At 35.6% G+C, this 23,431-nt stretch overlaps 3 protein-coding genes and 1 long non-coding RNA gene across 4 annotated transcripts; 2 read left to right on the forward strand and 2 right to left on the reverse strand.

The window, feature by feature from the left end:
• Positions 1 to 2,129: 2,129 nt before the first annotated feature.
• On the reverse strand, positions 2,130 to 8,085 carry LOC132159413 (gastrula zinc finger protein XlCGF49.1-like). The gene is made up of 3 exons (XM_059568919.1): positions 8,002 to 8,085; positions 6,649 to 6,853; positions 2,130 to 3,343 (listed from the first exon to the last, which is right to left on the reverse strand). The coding sequence occupies exons 2-3, from the start codon at positions 6,695 to 6,697 to the stop codon at positions 2,661 to 2,663; spliced, it is 732 nt and encodes a 243-aa protein (XP_059424902.1). The 5' UTR covers positions 6,698 to 6,853; positions 8,002 to 8,085; the 3' UTR covers positions 2,130 to 2,660.
• A 3,897-nt stretch (positions 8,086 to 11,982) lies between these two features.
• LOC132159035 (guanylyl cyclase-activating protein 1-like) lies at positions 11,983 to 14,588 on the forward strand. Its single transcript, XM_059568655.1, has 4 exons — positions 11,983 to 12,288; positions 13,683 to 13,832; positions 13,915 to 14,005; positions 14,085 to 14,588. The coding sequence occupies exons 1-4, from the start codon at positions 12,091 to 12,093 to the stop codon at positions 14,222 to 14,224; spliced, it is 579 nt and encodes a 192-aa protein (XP_059424638.1). The 5' UTR covers positions 11,983 to 12,090; the 3' UTR covers positions 14,225 to 14,588.
• Positions 14,589 to 15,503: 915 nt separating this feature from the next.
• LOC132159368 (uncharacterized) lies at positions 15,504 to 16,785 on the reverse strand. The gene is made up of 2 exons (XR_009437833.1): positions 16,650 to 16,785; positions 15,504 to 15,657 (listed from the first exon to the last, which is right to left on the reverse strand). It is a non-coding gene; the product is annotated as an uncharacterized LOC132159368 (long non-coding RNA).
• On the forward strand, positions 16,675 to 22,418 carry LOC132159367 (interferon regulatory factor 6-like). The gene is made up of 7 exons (XM_059568872.1): positions 16,675 to 16,848; positions 16,941 to 17,136; positions 18,070 to 18,156; positions 18,234 to 18,458; positions 20,227 to 20,619; positions 20,716 to 20,837; positions 22,064 to 22,418. Exons 1-7 carry the CDS (start codon positions 16,675 to 16,677, stop codon positions 22,280 to 22,282), a joined length of 1,416 nt encoding a protein of 471 aa, XP_059424855.1. The 3' UTR covers positions 22,283 to 22,418.
• The last annotated feature ends 1,013 nt before the right edge of the window (positions 22,419 to 23,431 follow it).

The raw sequence follows: 23,431 nt of genomic DNA on the forward strand, positions 1-23,431 counted from the left end.
GATTAGTTTGCTCAGGTTTAGAGCTAAACTCTGCAGGAAACTGGACCTCGTGGGCCAGATTTGAGGATTCGATTTAGATGTTTTACGCACGATAATATGATATAATAATAATAATCATATTAAGCACGCGATCACAGATCAATCATCAACGTTCAATAACGCTAACATTATAACTATAAAAATGTAACACACCAGCTAATGCTCCATTCAACTGAATCAGTCTGCAGACGCCAAGACAGGCGCATTAATAATGTTTCATCCCAGGAAAATGACCTCGTATGATTATATCTGAGTGAGGTGTTTCATATCTATAGAAGTAAGCGCTTTAACTGACCTGATCAACTTACCTCCGAAGTGACAAACGCGCTTCTCTCTATCTGACTCTCTCTCTCTTTCTTTCTCTCTCTTTCTCTTTCTGGATTTATTGGCGGGTCGCAAACAACTTGTTCAGGTGCATACCGCCGCCTACTGTACCGGGGTTTCCAACTTCAGGGCTTCATGTAGCATACTTATAATTGTTAATAATAATAATAATTCCCTATATACTGTTCTCTAACCCTGTATCCTTATGAAACTAGAGAGAGCTTTACTACATTCCCACATTTTTTCATGTGCCCCCAAAATCCCCTCCAAACTCTTTTCTTGTTCCAACTTGCTATAACATCTTATCTTGCAAGATCCTCCTTTCTGCATTTTTTTTTTTTTTTTTGCACTTCATAATGATGCGCTCCATATCTTCTGGAACATTACAGTCATCACAATGATCTGATATGCATTTTCCCATTAAAAACAGAGTTGATTTTAAACCAGTCTGTCCAAGTCTTAATCTTGATTAAATCACTTCTCTTCTGCATTCTCCTTTACAAACATTGACATTGATTACTACTGTATTAATATTATACCATATAGCATACACACATAGTCTATACATGATCTTAATAATGCTCTGTATATATCAAGTAATGACTGTTTATCTGCGCCCCAATCATATCCTGAAACTGTTCTCATAAGATTAAGTATCAATCTATCTAACATGTGTCCTCCATTGATAATTCTCATCAAACCATAATCCTAAATATTTGAACTTTGTTCCATATTTTGACCATATAGTTTAAGCTTTATATTTCATAACTTTCTTTTCCTGGTAAAGAGCATGTAACATGATTTAGCAACTGACATCTCAAATCCCAAGTCATATGTCCATCTTTCCATTTTTATATAGCATTCTGAATTGTATTAATCATGCCTCTAATATTTTCCCCTTTTTTCCTTATTGTCCCATCATCTGCATATAATGAACACCCAATAGCTGTATTGATGTAAAGATGTCATTTACTGTAATTTGACACAAAATATCTGATTTGATAAGTCTAAAATCCACTTATACATCCTTCCACCAATACCCATAGCATGTTATTTAATCAGTTGTCCTTCTCTCCACATCCGAGTCATATGCTTTCTCTATATCAAAGTGTACTATAACCATGACCTCTTTCATACTAATTCCTTTTTCAGCTTCATTAATAACTCTAGGACATATTGTTGATCTACCTTTATGAAAACCACTTTGTTGTGCACAGATCAACTCTGTTCTTAATAATATGACAGTCTATAAACTATTACCTTTTCCATCCATTTACGTACACAAGTGAGATGTTAACGCTATTGGCCTGTAATTCCCTGCATTGTCTGGGGTTTTACTAAAAGGCAATATCAGAGCAGGTTTCCAATTATGAGGAAATTTGCCTTCTCTCCATATCTTTGTATAATGTCCATATATGTGTGTGGTAATTGTCTAAAAGTTAGCAGACACACAAATATCGCTGAGACCAATACAAACTATTCAGAAAAAAAAACATAAAAATGTTGATTAAAAACAAAAAGGAAACGTGTATTTTACAATTACGTGAAAAGGCGCGAACTCCTCACTTCAGAAACCTCACACTGAACCGCGCGCGACGGATGACGTCATCACCGCGAGGCGAAACCAAACCAACGGTAGATGATCAGAAACGCGCCAAATTCTGTTTAAAACTACGAAACTCTGTAGCCTAACAAAAACATCTATAACACAGCGTATTAAACTAAAATAATGTTAAAACTGTTAATGATAGACAGATAGTCAGGTGTGAGGGAGAATATAGTTTATTAGGTAGTTTAGCTTTATCGAGAAATGTAATTAAACCCCAAAAGTAAAATTTCATGGCTTTTAGATGTAACTAGAATTATGAAATTATTCATTCATGATGCAAGAAAAATCAGCAGACAACAAAAGTTTGATCCTTGAAATCAAAAATGTAGTCAAGTAAAAGACGTATTTCTCTCTTCATTGACTAACAAGATAGCAAAGCATCTCAAGTGAACAAAAGTGAAGATGGATCAGATGTAAACCTACAAGACAGAATCTCACACCTGTATTTTGAGAAACAACTTTGTAAAACAGTTGTGATAAAACAACGGTGAAGATTTAAAAATAAATTAGCCTATTTTTCAGCTCTGTGCACAGGAACATTTTGAACCTGTAAAAACAGTCTACAAGAATTTGAAGAACATTTTGAAAATAAAATGAAGCTCATAATAAAGCATAACAATATAATTTACATCAATTAATACGGAAGAGATGTGGTGTAGCACTTGAAAACGCTGGACCTGGAGATAAGCTACTTAATGTGATTCTTTATTGTATGTCTCCGTAAAGAAGACGTATGACTGAAACTCTTCCCACATGTAGTGCAGTGATACAGTTTCCTTCCAGTGTGAATCCTCTCGTGTGATTTCAGATGTGTTGACCGACTGAATCTCTTTTCGCAGTGTGAACACTCGTAAGGTTTCTCTCCAGTGTGGATCCTCTCGTGCCGTTTCAAATCTTTATCTGTAATAAAAGTCTTCTCACACTCAAAACACATATAATCTTTTACACCAGAGTGTATCTTCTGATGTAGTTTTAAACTCTGCAGTTGAGAAAAACTCTTTCCGCACAAAGAACATGAATGTGGTTTCTCCTTTGAATGAACTTTCAGGTGGTTAATCCAGCTTGAAGCCCATGCAAATGTTTTTCCGCACTGATCACATTCATGCAGTTTCTCTTCAGTGTGGATGTTCATGTGCATCTTAAGGTTTGAGGATTGTGTGAAACTCTTCCCGCACTGATCACATGTGTATGGTTTCTCTCCAGTGTGGATGTTCATGTGTCTTTTGAGACTCTGTTTGTATGTGAAACTCTTTCCACACTGAGTGCAGGTGAAACCTTTCTTGCTTCTTCTTTTCAGTAAAGAAATACTTTCAGTCTGTGAGAGAGTTCCTTCTCCAGTTTCGACATGATGCTTTTTCTCCTCGATTAGATCTGAAATTACAGTTTAAAAAGTAATCATGTAAATAAATAATGAGAAGTGAAAGCAGACAACAGCTACACCAAATTATGATAATTTTGACATTTTTATATGTGCATCTCAGTAAATTAGAATGTTCTGGAAAAGTTCATTTCATTCATTCATTAATTCAACTCAAATTGTGAAACTTGTGTATAAAATAAATTCAGTGCACACAGGCTTAAGTAATTAAAGTATTTGGTTCGTTTAATTGTGATGATTTTGGCTCACATTTAACAAAATCCCACCAATTCACTATCTCAACAAAATTAGCCCCTTTCACACCGCAATTCCGAAAAATACACGGGTAATGTGTCCTGGCAATTGTACCAGAGTCGCTAGATTTTGCACTTTCACACTGCCAGTGATTACCTGGAATATGTTCATGCGTTCACACACAACCCATAAAGGTCCCAGAAAGACACGTGACATCAGGATGTGACATGTAATGTATGAGTCGAAAATGCTAGGCTCGTTAACTTTCACTCAAGCTGGCGAATGATCTCAGATTCAGAGCAGATAGTGAGGAGCTAACGGATCTCTGCTTCATTACAGTTTGCATATGATTTTTTTTAGTCGCAAAACTTGATCTGCCTTCAAAACACCCGGTAAAAGAGTCGCACGATAACGTGCATCATCACTACGACACACCCTTTACGGCATTAGTTCTGGCTTTTGTTCACACAGCGCTCGTTCCGAGACTGAACCCGGAAATGTTACTAGGGTTGTGGTTCTCTCGGTTGGTTGTGCATCTTTCACTTCCACACTTTTTGTTCCACTCAACTTTTTTTAGCATGCTTGGATACAGCACTCTGTGAACAGCCAGCTTCTTTGGCAATGAATGTTTGTGGCTTACGCTCCTTGTTAACGGTGTCAATGATTGTCTTCTGGACAACTGTCAGATCAGCAGTCTTCCCCATGATTGTGCAGCCCAGTGAACCAAACTGAGTGACCATTTTGAAGGATCAGAAAACCTTTGCAGGTGTTTTGAGTTGATAGGCTGATTGCCATGTCACCATATTCTAATTTGTTGAAATAGTGAATTGGTAGGTTTTTGTACAGTAAATGAACATACTATCCAGAAGGCCAACAATTCACTAAAAAATGATGGTTTTTTTTTTGGTCTTATGGAGTATTCTAATTTGTTGAGATTGTGATTTGGTGGGTTTTTGTTAAATGTGAGCCAAAGACTTAGGCCCCGTTTACACGATGGGAAAACGCAGATATTTCCCTGCGTTTTGGCCTGTCATTTACACGAAAACGCCGTTTTTATCCCTGAAAACGATTATTTCTAAAAACTCCGGCCAAAGTGGAGATTTCTGAAAACGCCGGTTATGTGTTGCCGTGTCAACTGGGAGAAACGGGGTTTTAGGTTCTCAAACGTCACATTATGCGCCAGAAAATGCTTAACGTCATGCGAGCGCCCTATGTTTAGAGTTTGTTTGGGTAACGTTACTGTTTGATCATGGATGCTGTTAAGGTGGTACTCATTTTTGCAAACACAACTGCTATGTTGTTTTGAAAGGAACAGGAAGTTGCTCGATTTTGAGGATTCTGATTGGCTTGCATGGCTTTATCCTTCTCCCTACACTGCCGCCCACAGGTTTGGCATAGTTATAATGGCGCTCGACGGCGTATTTATGCGGGTTGATGTAAACGACAACTTTTTTGAAAACGATGTTGTGTGCACAATGTTATTTTTGAAAACGGAGGGGGGGAAATATTTGTTTCTCTAAATACCCGGCTATGTGTAAATGTGGCATTAAACTACTTCGGTCTATGTGCACTGAATTTATTTAATACACAAGTTTCACAATTTGAGTTGAATTACTGAAATTAACTTTTCCATGACATTCTAATGTATTGACATTCACCTGTGGAAAATAAGGTACAATTACAGGGGTTAAAGCAAAAAAAAAAAAAAAACATCCTGAACCTGAACTTTTTTCAGGCGTTGGGGTGTGGCAGCACATGCAAATCATGTAGACTGCGGCAGTTTTAACATTTGAAAGGATACTATGGTCAAGTTGAAAATTATAAGCTATATCACTACTTATCAAACTGGGGTGTGACAATACACTTAGCTCACAATATGAGACAAAATACAGATACTTGGTTCACTAGAACATGACAATATTTGAATACTAATTTTAAGAAATTTTCAACAAAATATATGTCTTAATTACAAAAAGTAAAACTAATCTAGGGCTGTAACTAATGATTATTTCGGTAATCAAGTAATCTAATGATTACAACTGGGAAAAAGTACCTGGTACAAATGTTCCGGGTAATTTCTGTGGAAACGCGGCAAGAGTATAGTTTCCTAATTATATTGGCCAAGAAAATGAGAACTTTTAATTTTTTGCTAATGGAATTTTCGCTTACTACATGATAAAACTACAGAAGATTCAAGTTTTAAATAGTAAAATTATAGAAACTCTTTGGTCAATTCTGAATGCGAAGCAACTGGTCTAATAGGATTCAATTATGTATGCTAAGCTCTACTAAATGTAGTATCCCCTGAGTTACGCTGAATGGATGCAAAAATGGAAAAACTCATTTTATTAACTCTAGGGGAGTTGGAGAATGAGCCTATTTCCAAAAAAAAAAGGTGGAGTGTGCCTTTAAATCCATTAAATTTTAACATTTAGCCACATACAGAAACTTTTATTTTGAAATTGAGATGCCCAGTAAATGGCATATTTAGACATAGGTTGATGTGTTCTCCTTTGTTGGCAAAGGTTTATAAATGATTTACGTTACAAATCTAGTTTAGCCCCTTTCACACATACAGTCTTTACTGGTAAAATATTCCGATTGGCTAGTAGTGTTAGTTTGGTTGAGAGTGAAAGCTGTTCTCATACCATTGGTAGGCAAACTCATGGGATTCTCTATATTAAAAAACACAGACACAAACCAATGTTTCTGTAGTAAGAACTATTCAATGCTTAATCAAATCCACAATTATAATACTATATTATAAACATAATATTAACATTAATATGCATCACTCAACACAATTTCAATTCCATTTCTTCCTTTTTAAAGCAGTTTTTTATGGCAACACCCAGGAAGTGACATAATTTGAACATTTGAGTTTCAGTCCTTATTTTTTTACCCTGAGGATAGAAAGTCTCCCCTATATTATTTATTGGTTTAATTTTTCCTTTCATTTATTACATCTCTTGAGGTATTTTTATAAACATCAAATCTGATTAACCACTGATAACTTTAATTGTTCTTCAGCCTCATTGATGAAGGATGAATAATAAACACCAACCTGTTTGTTCTTCAGTGTGTTTGGTTCTGCAGGGATCTGGATCTCTCATGTTCTCTCTGTTCTTCAATAAACTCTGTCTCTGCAGATTTCACTTCTTCCTGATGCTTTTTTAAAGGTGGGACTGTTGTGGGAGGAGCTTCACTCAAGGTGATACTGTTGTGGGAGGAGCTTCACTCAAGGTGATACTGTTGTGGGAGGAGCTTCACTGAAGGAGGAGCAAACCAGCAAAATTTGAATTAGATTTTTTACTAATTTACATATTAAGCATTTATGTTTACCTACTATTTATAGTAAAATATCTGAATACAAATTCACACATGCATCTCTGTTTGTGTTAGATTTTTACATTTAATATTTGCAAATATTACAATTTTAAGAATAAAACCAAAAGAGTAAACAGAAGTACAGTTACATAACTTACAAAAACCATTGTTTCCATAATCCCTTTCATTTGATTTTAAAGTTCTGTTCATTAGTTTTGCCTTTGTTTTAGTTTTCAGCCAACAATTTAACACAGACTAATGAAATAAAGGCTGTTAGGACATCTGTATGTTGTAGATATCACAATAGTGTCTGTATGGTTGAAGTCTTTGATAAGAATGAAATTAACTTTCACTGACAATTTACAGGAGATCATGAATAATGTGAAAACAGGATCTATTATCATGAAATAAAGAGGATTTTCATCAGCTGATGAGTCTCAGACTTTAAACACTCATTAAACAAGCCATTCAGGTTCAGCAGCTGATCATCTCACTTTATTCTGAGTGTATTATTGGAGTATCTGGAAGGACTGCAAACAGAAACTCTACAGATGAGGCTCAGTCATGTCAGTGTGAGAGGTATGTTGTTTTTTCAGTAGAGCTATGTATCACTAATGGAGGCATATAAAAACGTAAAGTAACTAAACACATACATTTTTTTACAAACATAAATGTCTTCCCTCACAGATTAATTCTTTAGCTTTTGACTGCAAACACGGAAACAATCATCATTAATTCGCCTACACGAATGTACAGAAAACAAACACAGGAAGAAAATGAAAAAAAAATCGCCTATGATTTTAAATAAATATATGTATATTTTTAATTATATTGTTTATATTATAAGCATTATTTTGGTCTTTTAGTGGTTGGTGGAATAAATGGAAAACATTACACCGTTTCGATTTGCAAAGCTCTACTCAATCATTGCTATAATTGTCGCCACACATGCAAAACATTTAACATACGGTATATTTTTCACTTAATGTACTCGTTACCACACAGGTACAATCATATAAATGATATTAATTACTTAACACTTTATTACATTTTATTAACCAATATACAGAGAGCAAGGAGACGCGCTTACCCATTGTAGCTTCGCTTGTTTTCTGACGAACTACGGTGAACGCGCAGGGACAAAATAACAAGTGTCTGCAATATTTAAACCACCAGGGGAGCACTCAAACACAATTTCATTTAGTTTAAAGCCATGGAATTCAACACTATATATATATATATTTTTTTATTTTTTTATTTTTTTCCTTTACATCAGCTAACAACACGATCAGCTATTTTTTCGACTATCACAATATTTATTTATTAATCTGTGATGAAACGTTTTTCATATAAAACAGAGCTAGAACATATACATTAAAATTTGGTTAAACTCAATTTATTGGTTCTTTTAAATTCTTTTAAGTTCGTTTTTAAATTCTTCCTTTGCATAAAGTTTAGGTTAGGAGGTTTGATAAACATTCAACATCAGAAAGTCAAACTAAATATGATTTAAGCTATTTTTTTATGTCTTGTTCACAGTTTTTGTACTCTAGAAAGCATTCAAGTGATGTCACTTCCTGGTTGTTGTCATTTAAAAAAATAAATGCTCCTTTTTGAAAAAAAGGAGATGAAACGAAAGGAAATTTTGTTGAGCCGTCACGATAAGTGCAGCTATCTACATTTACATCAGCACCAGCACCTCTGCAGTGTGTGTGTGTGTGTTCTGTTGCAGCTGTACAGCTCATTCAAGTGCTCCAGTCTGGTTTTTGTTTCTGCTTCATCCTTCAATATTCTACCTCATCCTTAAAAGTAAGATTAAATAGAGTTTTAAACTTGTTTTGCTGAGCACACTTCAGCTTTAACATTGCATGAATGTGCAACGTCAAAAGATTCATATCAATAGAGAATGGGAATGTGCTGTCACTATGGTAAACAACTAAAACATGTCATTATCTGTAGACTCATTATAGATACAGTGATTTGTATTAAACTGTTACCGCTCACACCACAGATTAAGAAAAAAATAATATATGGTAATTGGGTTGACCTGTGGCTGCTTGTTGAACCCTGCCACTTGTCTCTTGCGTGCTCGTTCGGCATCACTAATAGTAAGGAATATTCAACTTCATTCATTCAAGTCAAGTAGTTGTATTTGTATAGCATTCACAATGCACATCGTTTCAAAGCAGCTTTATAGTAAGTTATTCTGTTACCTCTGTAATGGCTTAATTCTTTTACACTGACCAGTTTTACTGGGCAATATAATATAGAAGTATTCTAGTGTATTCTCTCCTTACAAAATTAACCATAGTTCAACCCTAAATGAAGTGACCCCAACTAAACAAGCCAGAGGCAACAGCGGCAAGGAACCGAAACTCCATCGGTGACAGAATGGAGAAAAAAACCTTGGGAGAAACCAGGCTCAGTTGGGGGGCCAGTTCTCCTCTGACCAGACGAAACCAGTAGTTCAATTCCAGGCTGCAGCAAAGTCAGATTGTGCAGAAGAATCATCTGTTTCCTGTGGTTCCGGTTTATCTAATTAATGCAGCCTAAAAATCTTTTAACGGATTTGGATATCAAAAGCATATTAGTATGTTATGTGTATGCCAGGTTAAAGAGATGGGTCTTTAATCTAGATTTAAACTGCAAGAGTGTGTCTGCCTCCCGAACAATGTTAGGTAGGTTATTCCAGAGTTTGGGCGCCAAATAGGAAAAGGATCTGCCGCCTGCAGTTGATTTTGATATTCTAGGTATTATCAAATTGCCTGAGTTTTGAGAACGTAGCGGACGTAGAGGATTATAATGTAAAACGAGCTCATTCAAATACTGAGGTGCTTAAGCATTCAGGGCTTTATAAGTAAATGATTATTATAAAGTAAATAAGCCTCTGTTAGTCGGTCATTGGAATGGGAAAGATGTTTATAGTTCAATGAAGTTATGATTAGGGTTCTCTCACTTCATTGTTAACTAAATATATTACAAACGTGACGATAATATCAGTCATAAATACATGATGCGCTGTTTAATATGAGTTAAAAGATAGTCCAATCACAGGCAGCCCTGCAGCAGAGCCGTTGAAAAACATATTTAATCATATTTAACGGCTCTGTCCTGCAGGTGACAAGGGAAATTCACAGCCAATGACATCGCAGCTGAGCAGCGGCGTCACACTTCCTTGTCCATTTACGGTCATTCATGACAGATTTCTTCCATTTTTTGGCAATAAAAATAAATTAAGTTCGCTACCTATTACATTGTTTTAATTAACGTCTACACATACAGTACCCAAAACCTATCCCTTACAACAATGATAAAACAGTAATTGTTGTCAAAATGTCTGCAATATTGATGTGCACATGCCCAGTAGCCGCTCTATCCCATATAATCTTAACTGATAGATTAATATCACTGAATATAAAAATGACATTTTACAATTACAGGATTATTTGTGTGATGCAAAGATATATGGTCGCCGTGATTTGCCAAGTAAGACATGTTCCTGAATCAACATCTTCTGATGATCCTGGACCAACATTATTGTCCAAAATATAGATTTAACCCAATCCCTGCCCCTAAACCTAACCCCATAATTAATTCCTCAAATCAGTGGGAAATGATGGGTGGTTAACAAGGGTTAACCCTGATAGATAGACAGACAGACAGACAGACAGACAGACAGACAGATAGATAGATAGATAGATAGATAGATAGATAGATAGATAGATAGATAGATAGATAGATAGATAGATAGATAGATAGATAGATAGATAGATAGATAGATGGCTGATTAACAAGGGTTAACCCTGATAGATAGATAGACAGACAGACAGACAGACAGACAGACAGATAGATAGATAGATAGATAGATAGATAGATAGATAGATAGATAGATAGATAGATAGATAGATAGATAGATAGATAGATAGATAGATAGATGGCTGATTAACAAGGGTTAACCCTGATAGATAGACAGACAGACAGACAGACAGATAGATAGATAGATAGATAGATAGATAGATAGATAGATAGATAGATAGATAGATAGATAGATGGCTGATTAACAAGGGTTAACCCTGATAGATAGACAGACAGACAGACAGACAGACAGACAGACAGACAGACAGATAGACAGATAGATAGATAGATAGATAGATAGATAGATAGATAGATAGATAGATAGATAGATAGATAGATAGATAGATAGATGGCTGATTAACAAGGGTTAACCCTGATAGATAGACAGACAGACAGATAGATAGATAGATAGATAGATAGATAGATAGATAGATAGATAGATAGATAGATAGATAGATAGATAGATGGCTGATTAACAAGGGTTAACCCTGATAGATAGACAGACAGACAGACAGACAGACAGACAGATAGATAGACAGATAGACAGATAGATAGATAGATAGATAGATAGATAGATAGATAGATAGATAGATAGATAGATAGATAGATGGCTGATTAACAAGGGTTAACCCTGATAGATAGACAGACAGACAGACAGACAGACAGATAGATAGACAGACAGACAGACAGACAGACAGACAGACAGACAGACAGACAGACAGACAGATAGATAGACAGACAGACAGACAGACAGACAGATAGATAGATAGATAGATAGATAGATAGATAGATAGATAGATAGATAGATAGATAGATAGATAGATGGCTGATTAACAAGGGTTAACCCTGATAGATAGACAGACAGACAGACAGACAGACAGATAGACAGACAGACAGACAGACAGACAGACAGACAGACAGACAGACAGACAGATAGATAGATAGATAGATAGATAGATAGATAGATAGATAGATAGATAGATAGATAGATAGATAGATGGCTGATTAACAAGGGTTAACCCTGATAGATAGACAGACAGACAGACAGACAGACAGATAGATAGATAGATAGATAGATAGATAGATAGATAGATAGATAGATAGATAGATAGATAGATAGATAGATAGATAGATAGATAGATAAGTGTCAGTGTGTTTGCTGACACATTCAGCAGGTGAGCGATAATTCGCTGAAAGCAGCAGCCCGGTGCCTGACGTCAGCGGTGATCCCGGGCGGGCGCTGTCCGCGCGCTGAGCTCGTGTGTCTGTCAGTGCGGGTTCGGTCCTCCTCCGGTAACACAGCAGCGGCGGGAACGGCGGCAGCATGGGGAACGCTCCCGGTTCGACTCTGAAGGAGCTGAGCGCGTGTGAATCTCATCAGTGGTACCGGAAGTTCATGACCGAGTGTCCGTCCGGTCAGCTCACCTTCTACGAGTTCAAGAAGTTCTTCGGTCTGAAGAATCTGTCCGAAACTTCCAACGAGTACGTCACGACCATGTTCAAGACCTTCGACATGAACGACGTGAGACGCGCTTTCATCATCCACTCTTCTGTTGTGTTGTTAGTAATAACATCAAGTCGAGGCTCTAGAACCTTTAATATCGCCCTAGCCTGCTATTAGAAATTTACTTTATTTCAATAATAGCTATCTATATATTTTTTTTCTTTAATGTCATCAGCATTTGTTTATGCCTTTATTCATACTCGGTGTTATTCAAAAGTTTAAAAAGTTATTATTTCACTATAATGTTTCTTATTTTTATTTTACTGTCAGTAAGTATGTTATATTGATTGAAAACGTTTAAGAAATGTGTTTTTTTAGTGTTGATTTGGATTTTTCCCCCCTTACATTTCACGTGTGGTATAATTTTGTATATAATTTATTTCTCATGCAGTTTGTACATTTTATTAACTAACAACCAGATTCCTCAATGTACAACAGACCCTAAAGGTTATTAGATTATAATAAATAAATACTACAAAGAAATACTTATAGATAGTAAATAATACATTTGAAATACCATGCACTATAACTGAAAAAAAAAACGTATTTAATTTCAGCGTTTCTCATATTATAATTTAGTTTGATGCACTAAAGTAAAATATCTTTAAGGGCCTCCATAACTCAAATATATACAGGTGAAGGTAAAATGAGTTTATGGATCACCTCACGTCCCTTCTGCTTCGGTTCAGCTGAGGATTGTGGGTAATGAGATCTACTCTAATACGGTAAACTCAGATAAACTGCAGCACTGCACAAGACTAAAGATCCTGAGTAAAACCCATCACAGCCGCTAATCTGCTTAACAGACCGGCTTCTGTATTTCTAAACACTTTACCTGAAAAACACAATCACATTTTATAGGCTATATTTCAAACATATATGTAGTACTTAATTAGATTATAGCCTATTACATCTTATAACGCTCTTAAACAGATTACAGTTTCTAAAGTTTACAGTTATACTGTTTAGCTTTGAATAATCACAATATAGAATAGCCATGTAAATGTCATCTAAATTAATTTGCGATCAATGCTTGTGAATGGGGGACAAAATCCCCTTTCAGTTAATTATACCATGTTAATATTTCACATTTGCATGTTCACATTCAAGTCAATGGTCTTATAAAATACAACAAATGGAGAATTTATATATATAATATAGAATAACAGAGAGCGAGGTACATTTTGTTTCTCCTTGCCTTTTCGTAACAGTAATCCCATTTAATTAATTCTATAAACAAAGCAGGTCAAAAGTAATCCAAAAGTAATCCAAAAGTAGTCCGATTACATTACCGAAACCTATCTAGAGGACATTACTGACTATAGTTTTCGTCATGTGATGTGTCATCTGTAACAGACTCTAATCTGTATGTATTAGGTGTTTATAGTCATGTTTAATGTGTGTTTCGTCAGGACGGCTGCATTGATTTCATGGAGTACGTGGCGGCTCTGAGCCTGGTCCTGAAGGGTGGCATTCAGCAGAAGCTGCGCTGGTACTTCAAGCTCTATGACGTGGACAGCAGCGGCTGCATCGACCGCGAGGAGCTGCTGCTCATCTTCAAGGTGTCTGCCATGAACCATCTTACTCTCAGAGTCTGTGTAAGAGGATCATCTGCTTTCATCTGCTGCTCTTTTTCCTCCGCAGGCCGTCCGAGCCATCAGTGGAGCAGAGCAGGAGATCTCCGCCGAGGAGTTTACAGACATGGTGTTCGACAGGATCGACCTCAATGGAGACGGTTGTCTATCTATCCGTCCGTAGATGAATTACTCTAGTGAATTCACAGGAACGAGTGATGTAAATGTGTGTGTGTTTAGGTGAACTCTCGCAGGAGGAGTTCATGGAGGGCATCCAGGCCGACGAGGTTCTGCTGAAGATGCTGACTCAGAGTTTGGACCTGACTCACGTCGTCAAGAAGATCTACAGCGAGATCCACCCCGAGCAGCAGCTGCACTGACCCCAGACCTGCTGAGGATGATGAAGATGATGCTGGATCTGTCTTTCTGTATTTCTCACCACTGAGCGATCTCAAAGAATAACATTAGCGACCGAAGCCCAGTTCATTCAAGTGCACTTATACACACTAAAACCTTCACTCCTGTAGGCCTACAAGACACCATTCTTCAGTCCTGGGATGTGTATATATTTATATATATAGGGAATCATATGTTATTTATCTAATGAAATGCAGTATTATATACTGTAGATGTCATCTATAATGTTATTGTCATTTTACACTTGGTTTCTCTTTTAGAAATAAAATAAAACATTGAACCTGTTCTTTGTTTGCAGAGTAATAAACAACCTCAAAATATGAGACATGATCTATCGAAATGACTGACAATCAATGCTGTCTGTAATTTATGTCATAGATATTTGTAACAACATTAATTAATATAAAATACATGCGAAATAAAACTAATGATCAGTTATGTGTAAAACTACACTAACTTAAATACTTTTATATTTATTTTTTCAACATTTTTGATATATACTGATAGTATTTATTAGTATTTTCAATTCGCTTTTATTATCTTATATTGAGATTTTGTTTCATTTCAATTGCAGATTTAAATTTTCATTAATTTGTAGTTTCATTTTAGCTTCGACTTAAACGTATTTATTTAACACAACAACATTCAGTTATGCTTTTTTGAGTACAAGTGTTTCATCTAATTTTTATATTATTTTAATTTATTTCAGCTTTATTTCAATTTCAGATCACGATTTTCATATATATATATATATATATATATATATATATATATATATATATATATATATATAGTTTTACTTTAGTAACCACTTTAGTGTTAGCACCTTCTTACACTAAATATTTGTAGACAATAAAAATAACTATTTTATTTTAGACAACTAAAGTTTTTTAATAACATTTCGAAGCATTTCTTATACGTGAAAAAGTTAAATATCACATCGGACGACATTTTATTTGTAATTTTAGCTGAAGGATATGATTCAATCTGTGCTCAGTATCAGCGAAGACAACAGAAACACTCAGCAGTCTATAAGCATGTCCTTAACTGATTAAATATTAAAGCTAACTTTAAATACAATGATCTTTTATGATTACTCGCCATAAAACCAGAAGAAGAAGTAATGAATACGTGTGCGCCGGAGGTGCGCGCGCGCGTGACGTCACGGCTGTACCTGAGTTTCGGTGGACGGTGAAACTTTGTAGCAGAGATTGAAACACACGAGAAACTCGCTTCTCGCGCTTTTCTCACGGACCCACGGGGAAACTGCGAGCGCATTGTCCGGTTAACGACCGGTTTATGAGCACTTTACTCTGATTCATCGAGAAATCCGCGCGTTTTGGCGGTAAAGGCCTCAGGATTGCTGGGTTTTCCTGCTTTGACGCTTCCTGAAACACTCAGGTGACACTCATTAATATTTCAAACATATTTGTTTAATTTCTGCACACTTTCACCCTCTCTCCAGAACCACAATACACTAGAATGTGCTTTACCGTCTGAGTTTAAGTGTTTTATCGAAAACGAGGAGGATTTCAGCGATAGTATCGAAAGTCCACGGCTGTTTATTTACTTTTACTCTGTTTATTGACTTCTGACTCTTGTTTCTGAAGATATGTTGATTTAATAATCATATTATTATTAATATGAGCTCCATCTGCTCTGTGTTTGCGATCAAGTTATGAAACTTAAATCTGGCCACTTGAGTGCAGTTTATGCTCCTGCTTATAATATAAATATTTATAATGTAGGCTACTCGTTAATATACAATTACTATTAAAATATAAAAAGGAATTCGACATATCATCTAAAAATATTCATTTTATTTATAAGATGTTAGTTTTGTAGTGTTTTCCTCCTGCATAATGTGGTTACTGTATTAATATGATTGGTTAAATACTGTATTAATTAATATAATATTGATCATTATATTTAAAAATATAACAAATAAAAATAGAATAAAGTTTTTTTATTTGTATTATGTGATTATTATTAGCCTAATTTGTTTTGCTCCACTACAGAAGGTCAACATGCTAAAACAATATTTTAGCAATAATACTAATAATGAATAACATATATTTAATTTGTTAATATATCATTAAAAATGACTAAACACAATATTGTTTAATAAAAAAGAATACTTTATTAAAATTTTTAAAATATTTTAGAAAATGTTTATGAATATTTAAGCCTAGTTTGTGTTTTTCTTCTACAGAAAGTCTATTTTTAATAAATTATTGAAATATTTAATTATCATAACATTATAATTAATATCAAGTGTATTAAAAATGAAATGTATATTAATGATTTAATTTTTTTAATCCGATATGATTAGTGTTTTTAGGCTCCGTTCCATTATTTTCAGCCTCATCTATGTGTTTTTCCTCCCACTGATTGTAATAATCAGAAGGCCGTAATGTCCTCTCACCCGCGGCGTGTGCGGCTCAAGCCCTGGCTGGTGTCTCAGGTGGACACCGGGACATTTCCGGGTCTGGTGTGGCTAGACCGCGAGGCCAAACGCTTCCAGATCCCCTGGAAACACGCCACGCGCCACACGCCGCAGCAGGAGGAGGAGAACACCATCTTTAAGGTGAGAGGGGGGGGGTCCTGAGGCCTGGGGTGAGACCGGATCGGGACGGGAACAATCTGACCCTGGTGTGTGTGTGTGTGTGTGTGTGTCAGGCCTGGGCCGTGGAGACGGGGAAGTATCAGGAGGGCGTGGACGAGCCGGATCCGGCCAAATGGAAAGCGCAGCTGAGGTGCGCCCTCAACAAGAGCCGAGAGTTCAACCTCATCTACGACGGGACCAAAGAGGTTCCCATGAAACCACTGAAGATCTACGACGTGTGTGACATTCCTCAGACCTCCAGCAACCCCGGTAACACACACACACACACACGAGTCATGGCGAACACACACCTGTTTTACATTACTTTATTTAGAAGTTAAAACTAAAAAAATATATATTAATCCAGTTTCCAAAACTGTATTATTTTATACTCCTAAAAGAATTAGGAACAAGCATTTTAATTGAATATTATGAATATTTTTAAGTATATCCTATTACATTATTTTATTATTGAATTATTGGAAATAATTATTTATTTATTATTAATTAATTTATTAGTTAAAACTATATATATATATATATAGGGCCCTATGAAATCCGTAAAAAAATCCCCAAAATCAGTTTGTTCTGTTTAAAATTTTCTCGACTTTTTTTATTTAATTTTTTTATTAAATTCAATTGTATTAATCATAAAGCAAGTCTAATTAATTAAAATCATGAAACGTATACATTTTCACATCAATTTATTAAAGGATTAACAAAAAAAAATACATGTTTAGGTCCCTATGAAATGTTATATTTTTTTCTCCACCATATGTTTTATTGTTACCAAATTCTGTGTTTTAGCATGATTTATTAATTTTTTTCTTACAGTAGCCTTTTGATTTTCCTTAAATCCTGTGTTTATATATAAATATATATATATATATATATATATTATATGCTTTTTTCAAAACTTTATTATTTTATACTCTGATCAGGTACAATTAGGAACAACAATTTTAATTTCAATACTTTAAAAATTATATAGTAGTCAATTTGAATTACATCAAAAATACTTCATGAAATTAGAACAAGTTTTGGTTGTAGGTTTTAAGACAAGACAACTTTTGAAATGTATTAATTATTTGTAATTATTACTTTAGAACATTTTTACACAAGTTTAGTACCAATACAAACTAATTAAATCTCACACACTGCTTGAATTAAATAAGCATGCAGTATCTTTGATTGTGAGCACAGGTTCGGTTCCCACGTATGAGTCTGACGGTGATGAAGACGATGTTCCTGACACCCCCGAGCCTCCTCCTCCTCCGTATCCACCTCACGGTACTGTGTCATCACCGGATGCTCTCAGACGAATCCTGCTGTGTTAGCTGTTGTCTGAGTGTGTCTCTGGTGTGCAGGCATGAGCTCGTCTCCTCTGGGGCGGGTCTGGACTCCTCCGGGCTCTGTGTCCCCCATGCAGCCGCCCAGCTGTCCTCCTCCCTCTGCTCCTCCCTCGGTGGAGGTGTGGCCCAAGAAGGAGCCGCAGGACGTGGAGATGCAGCCTCCGCCCATGGAGCTGCAGACGCCCACCCCGCTGGAGGCCATGTTCGCCACGCCGGAGACCTGGATCAGCTCGCTGCCCAGTAATTACTCACTCACACACAAAGGAAACGGGACAATAGAATAGAAAAACTATAGAAAGCTAGTGTTTTTTTTTTTAAATAGAAACACCAGCAGTTAGAAAATGAATAGTGAGTGCAAGGGTCAAGTGTGTTTTTTATATATATTAAATTTAAATGATAAAATATATAATAATTATGTATAAATATATAATAATAAAATAGGAATACCAATACCAATGTATCGGCCGCCGATATTTATCGGCCGATTTTTTTTTCCTCAATTGACAACCAATGGCATATCGGCTATATAAGGGAAAAGGCCAATATAACAAACCAGTGGTTTATTAATTATCTGTGGAAGCACTGAGCTGTATAATATGTTATATAATCCAAGCGATGCTGTTTGCACTTTAATGCTAATCAAAAGACAAAAGATCGCACATTATTCGTGACTAAATAACTTTTGTAACTTTAATAGGTTTAGCGGACCTCTTCTGAATGAAGACCAAAACTTTATTGACATTTTATTAAGCTTATTGTGTCCTTTTTCACTCAAAAACAAACAAACAAACAAAAATTCACCATTAGAGCTAAAGAAAAAACAGCACGAGAAGTGCACATTAAAGTTGCATTATCATCAACATACAGCTAATTAGACAAAACACTTATTCCAACTAACAGTAAACAAATATACACCGATCTAATGCCTTTATATTAAAAATACAAATAATATTCATAAATAATGTTACCTGTGACCAATTGTAAACGTGTTTGATCTTAAATTATAATATTTATATATAATAAGATAAAACATTGTCAACTGAATATGTCAAATTCATAATATATTTTCACATTCAACAAAAGTAAATGATGATCTTAATGGATAATTTATTAATGTATTTACAAATTGTATTTAATGTCAAATTCTGCATATTTATTGTGGTTTTACAAGATTAATTGATAAATACAAATATACAAAAATTTTAAATAAGTATGTAATTAATATGAATAAATTGGTCATTATGAAATTTGGTAAATGTGTTAAATATAAATGTAAAGGTTTTGAACATTTTAATTGACAATTTTATCTTAATCTTTATTTTTGTTATTTAAATTAATGTGTTTATATAATTCAATATGTTTTGTCCTTAAATGGTAATTAATTGATTTTTCCTTAAATGGTACAAAATATGATACATTTGATATTTTAATCTTAAAGTTTTCTTTTGCATCTCTTTATAAAATATAATATCAGATTAAAGCAATAAGTGACAGTGACGTGAAAAAAAAGTGAAAAGTGAAATAAGCATCAAGAAGCTGTAGATTACAGTGAATTTATAACATCAAAGGTGTGTTGTTGCCTGAAACTCCCATTAGTTGTTATAAATTCACTGTAAACCACAGCTTCACGGGGGTTATTGCTTTTATAAAACGGTTATTCCATAAAAGGTTTCACAGAATAAAACGGAGCAAATAAAGTGTTATAATCTAAATAAAAGCAGTATTCTTCCTCCAAACAATGAAGTTCCTCAGAAACAGGTGTGATTCCAGTGAAGTGGTTGCCGAGCAACACACAGAAGTAAACAAAGGCGTGTGTTTGTAGAGTATTTTACAACAGCTTCAGACGCAGCTCAGCCAATCAGAATCAAGGACCAGAAGTATCCTTTTTACAGTTATTAGTTAATGTGTTTATACAGCTCAGCGTGTTTAATGGACACTTTGGTCTAAACTATGAGTGATATCTGCTGGGAGATCCCCCACAATGCCCTGCGTGTGTGTGTGTGTTTAGTGACGGACCTGGAAGTGCAGTTCTACTACCGCGGTAAGGAGGTGTGTCCTCCGGTGACCGTCAGTAACCCGCAGGGCTGTCGTCTGTTCTACGGCGATCTGGGGCCCATCGTCAACCAGGAGGAGCTGTTCGGCCCCGTCAGTCTGGAGCAGGTGCGCTTCCCCTCCACCGAACACATCACCAACGACAAGCAGCGCGTGTTCACCAGCCGCCTGCTGGACGTCATGGACCGCGGCCTCATCCTGGAGGTGAGCGGACACGACATCTACGCCGTGCGCCTGTGTCAGTGTAAGGTGTACTGGTCCGGCCCCTGTGCACCCAACCCCAACACCCCCAACCTGATCGAGCGCCAGCACAGGGTCAAGCTCTTCTGCCTCGAGTCCTTCCTCAGCGGTGAGTCAGATGTGTCCATGTGTTATCAGCATAAAAGAAGGTCATATGGGCCTGGTGTGTAATTAGTCATGTGTGTGTGTGTGTGTGTGTGTGCAGGTGTGGTGGCTCATCAGCGCGGGATGCTGTCGTCTGAGTCTCCGCTCTACGACATTCATCTGTGTTTCGGAGAGGAGTGGCCTGACGGCAGACCCCGTGAACGCAAGCTCATCATGGTGCAGGTCAGACTGACCTCGTTCACACACAGAGCAGATATAAACACACAGACACATACACGCTGTTATCAGGGAGGGAATTATGAACCTACCAATATATAACATAACAACAGACGAATAATGGAAGGAATTATGAATTGTGAACCTTCAAATATAAACTAATTAAATATATACATCAAATTATTATTAAATATAAATGAGTAAATAAAATGTCACATGACGAGGATTTAGTGTTAAATATATGTGGGATTAAATTATGAACTTAAACATACCAAGGAAATGAAAATACATGTGAATAAATTAATGTATAAAAGATATGGATGGTTTTGTATTGAATATTTTAGGCAATTATGAAAAAAAGTTAATTATATAATACAAATAAAGATATAAATAACAATAAAGGAAAATCATAGAAGGGTTTTTCATTAAACCCCATGTTTAACAAGCATTCATAATAATTTGTGGTTTTAACACATAGACCTCATTAATAATTAATAAACCTCATTTTTAAAAGCATTACATTGTTTTTAGCACTTTTTAATTTATTATATATTATTACTTTTTATTGTGATGCTTACAGTTTAAAAAAAACAATCGTTCAAATGGTTTCAAATTATAATTTTTTTACTTTGTACTTACCAAATTGAGTAAATTGATGTCGAAGCCAAAAATTAATATCACCTAAAATATGAAAAACAATGTTTTTATAATAGTGAATAATAAATTAAATAGTCCCACTTTGATGCTGCCTTCCACCAAATATGACAATTATGTATTAATCTGTTATTGATCAGAATTATAACCAATAAAATGTAATGAATCATGCAGAAGCATGTGCAAATATGTTGTTCATATAAAATAAACTGATATTGGTTGTTTTTACCAAATTAAAAATATTTCATCTCTGTGGTGCTGCATAAATTATGCAGATCTTAAAATATAAACCAATCAGAAGCATCAGTGGGCGTGGCTTGTTCACTCACTGTGTGTGTGTCACTGTGTGTGTGTGTCACTGTGTGCGTGTGTGTGTGTGTGTGTGTGTGTGTGTGTCACTGTGTGTGTGTGTGTGTGTCACTGTGTGTGTGTGTGTGTGTGTGTGTCACTGTGAGTGTGTGCGTGTGTGTCACTGTGTGTGTGTGTGTGTGCGTGTCTGTCACTGTGTGTGTGTGTCACTGTGTGTGTGTGTGTCACTGTGTGCGTGTGTGTGTGTGTGTGTCACTGTGTGTGTGCAGGTGGTGCCGGTGGTGGCGAGGATGATCAGCGAGATGTTCTCGGGCGACTGCACGCGCTCCTTCGACAGCGGCAGCGTGCGGCTGCAGATCTCCATCCCGGACATCAAGGACAACATCGTGACGCACCTGAAGCAGCTGTACCGGCTCCTGCAGACGCACCAGGGCCAGGACAACTGGCCTCTTCCTCCCAGCATGCAGCTGTCGCAGGCGCAGCACTGACACAGCTCCGCTTTTACTGCAGACGCATGTTACACTCTCGTATGTTTTTAACCGCAGCATGTGTCTGACGTCCAGTCATGTAGATTTGTGTATTAATGTTGTATGATTTATCACAATAAAAGAGAAAAAACACAAACTGACTGAGAGCTCTTATTCTTTTTTTGTTTGTATACACACACACACACACACACACATATATTTTTGTGAAGATATGTTAAACAAGTTAATAATACAAAATTGTGTATATTAATTATATTTATGCATAAGTGATTTAATATATAATATCAACATATTGCATTAATATCAAAATATACAATAAATGTGTAATCTAAATATTACATTTCATCTATATTAAATGAGTGATATGTAATATTTGACATTTAAATACAACTTATAATGTAATATAATATTACATGTTTCAAAGTATATATCAAATAAATTACATTTAATTACCATGTAATCTAAATTTAAACCACTTCTGAATAATATTTTTGTGATATTGTCTACATATAGATGTATATAAAACGATATTAAAATATTAAATCAATGAAAGTGTGTATAATTGATTTAATATGTAATCCCTCAATATTTCCTCTGTTAAAAAAGGATTTAGATATAGATTGATTAATATAATATCCAGGATTAATTACATTGTCAAAATCTAATATATTTGAATGTGATATTTGGACAAAGTATACTGCTTATATAAGTTATTTTGTACAAAATAAAATCCAAATATAACATTAAATAAGTTATTTCAGGTTTATATATATATATATTTGTTTTTTATTAAACTAAATCATCAGATATTTAGATTTCTCTGATCTAACATCGAACACAGATTTGTGAATGGATTTATCAAGCATAAAGAAACCTAATCAGATATTTCTAGTCTCCAGACTGTTCTGATCTGATCTGATCTGATTGGCTTCTGGTTGATGTGTAACAGATCTGGATCAAGCTCAACTGCTCATTTGTTAATGCAGACATTTAAAGTGTTGTTATCTGGAGCTGTGTTTATCAGTCTGTTATTTCTCCTCCCATCTTTAACTTTGACCTCAGGAGCGACTGCTGTTCCTCACACTGTGAGAAGATCTCGAGACACGGCTGAGAAACGTCTCCACGAGCTCGTCTGATCTCCTCGGTGAG

This window comes from Carassius carassius, chromosome 16 (genome assembly GCF_963082965.1).
Source record: "Carassius carassius chromosome 16, fCarCar2.1, whole genome shotgun sequence".
In the NCBI taxonomy this organism is placed as follows: domain Eukaryota; kingdom Metazoa; phylum Chordata; class Actinopteri; order Cypriniformes; family Cyprinidae; genus Carassius; species Carassius carassius.

Excerpts from the sequence above, each read along its gene's own strand:
- LOC132159413 (XM_059568919.1), bottom strand. The coding sequence starts at position 6,697 with ATGAGAGATCCAGATCCCTGCAGAACCAAACACACTGAAGAACAAACA. Across the intron at positions 3,344-6,648 it reads ACACACTGAAGAACAAACAG|ATCTAATCGAGGAGAAAAAG; the intron begins GTTGGTGTTTAT and ends CTGTAATTTCAG.
- LOC132159035 (XM_059568655.1), top strand. The coding sequence starts at position 12,091 with ATGGGGAACGCTCCCGGTTCGACTCTGAAGGAGCTGAGCGCGTGTGAA. Across the intron at positions 12,289-13,682 it reads AGACCTTCGACATGAACGAC|GACGGCTGCATTGATTTCAT; the intron begins GTGAGACGCGCT and ends GTGTTTCGTCAG. Across the intron at positions 14,006-14,084 it reads GATCGACCTCAATGGAGACG|GTGAACTCTCGCAGGAGGAG; the intron begins GTTGTCTATCTA and ends GTGTGTGTTTAG.
- LOC132159367 (XM_059568872.1), top strand. The coding sequence starts at position 16,675 with ATGTCCTCTCACCCGCGGCGTGTGCGGCTCAAGCCCTGGCTGGTGTCT. Across the intron at positions 18,157-18,233 it reads TCCTCCGTATCCACCTCACG|GCATGAGCTCGTCTCCTCTG; the intron begins GTACTGTGTCAT and ends TCTGGTGTGCAG. Across the intron at positions 20,620-20,715 it reads CCTCGAGTCCTTCCTCAGCG|GTGTGGTGGCTCATCAGCGC; the intron begins GTGAGTCAGATG and ends GTGTGTGTGCAG.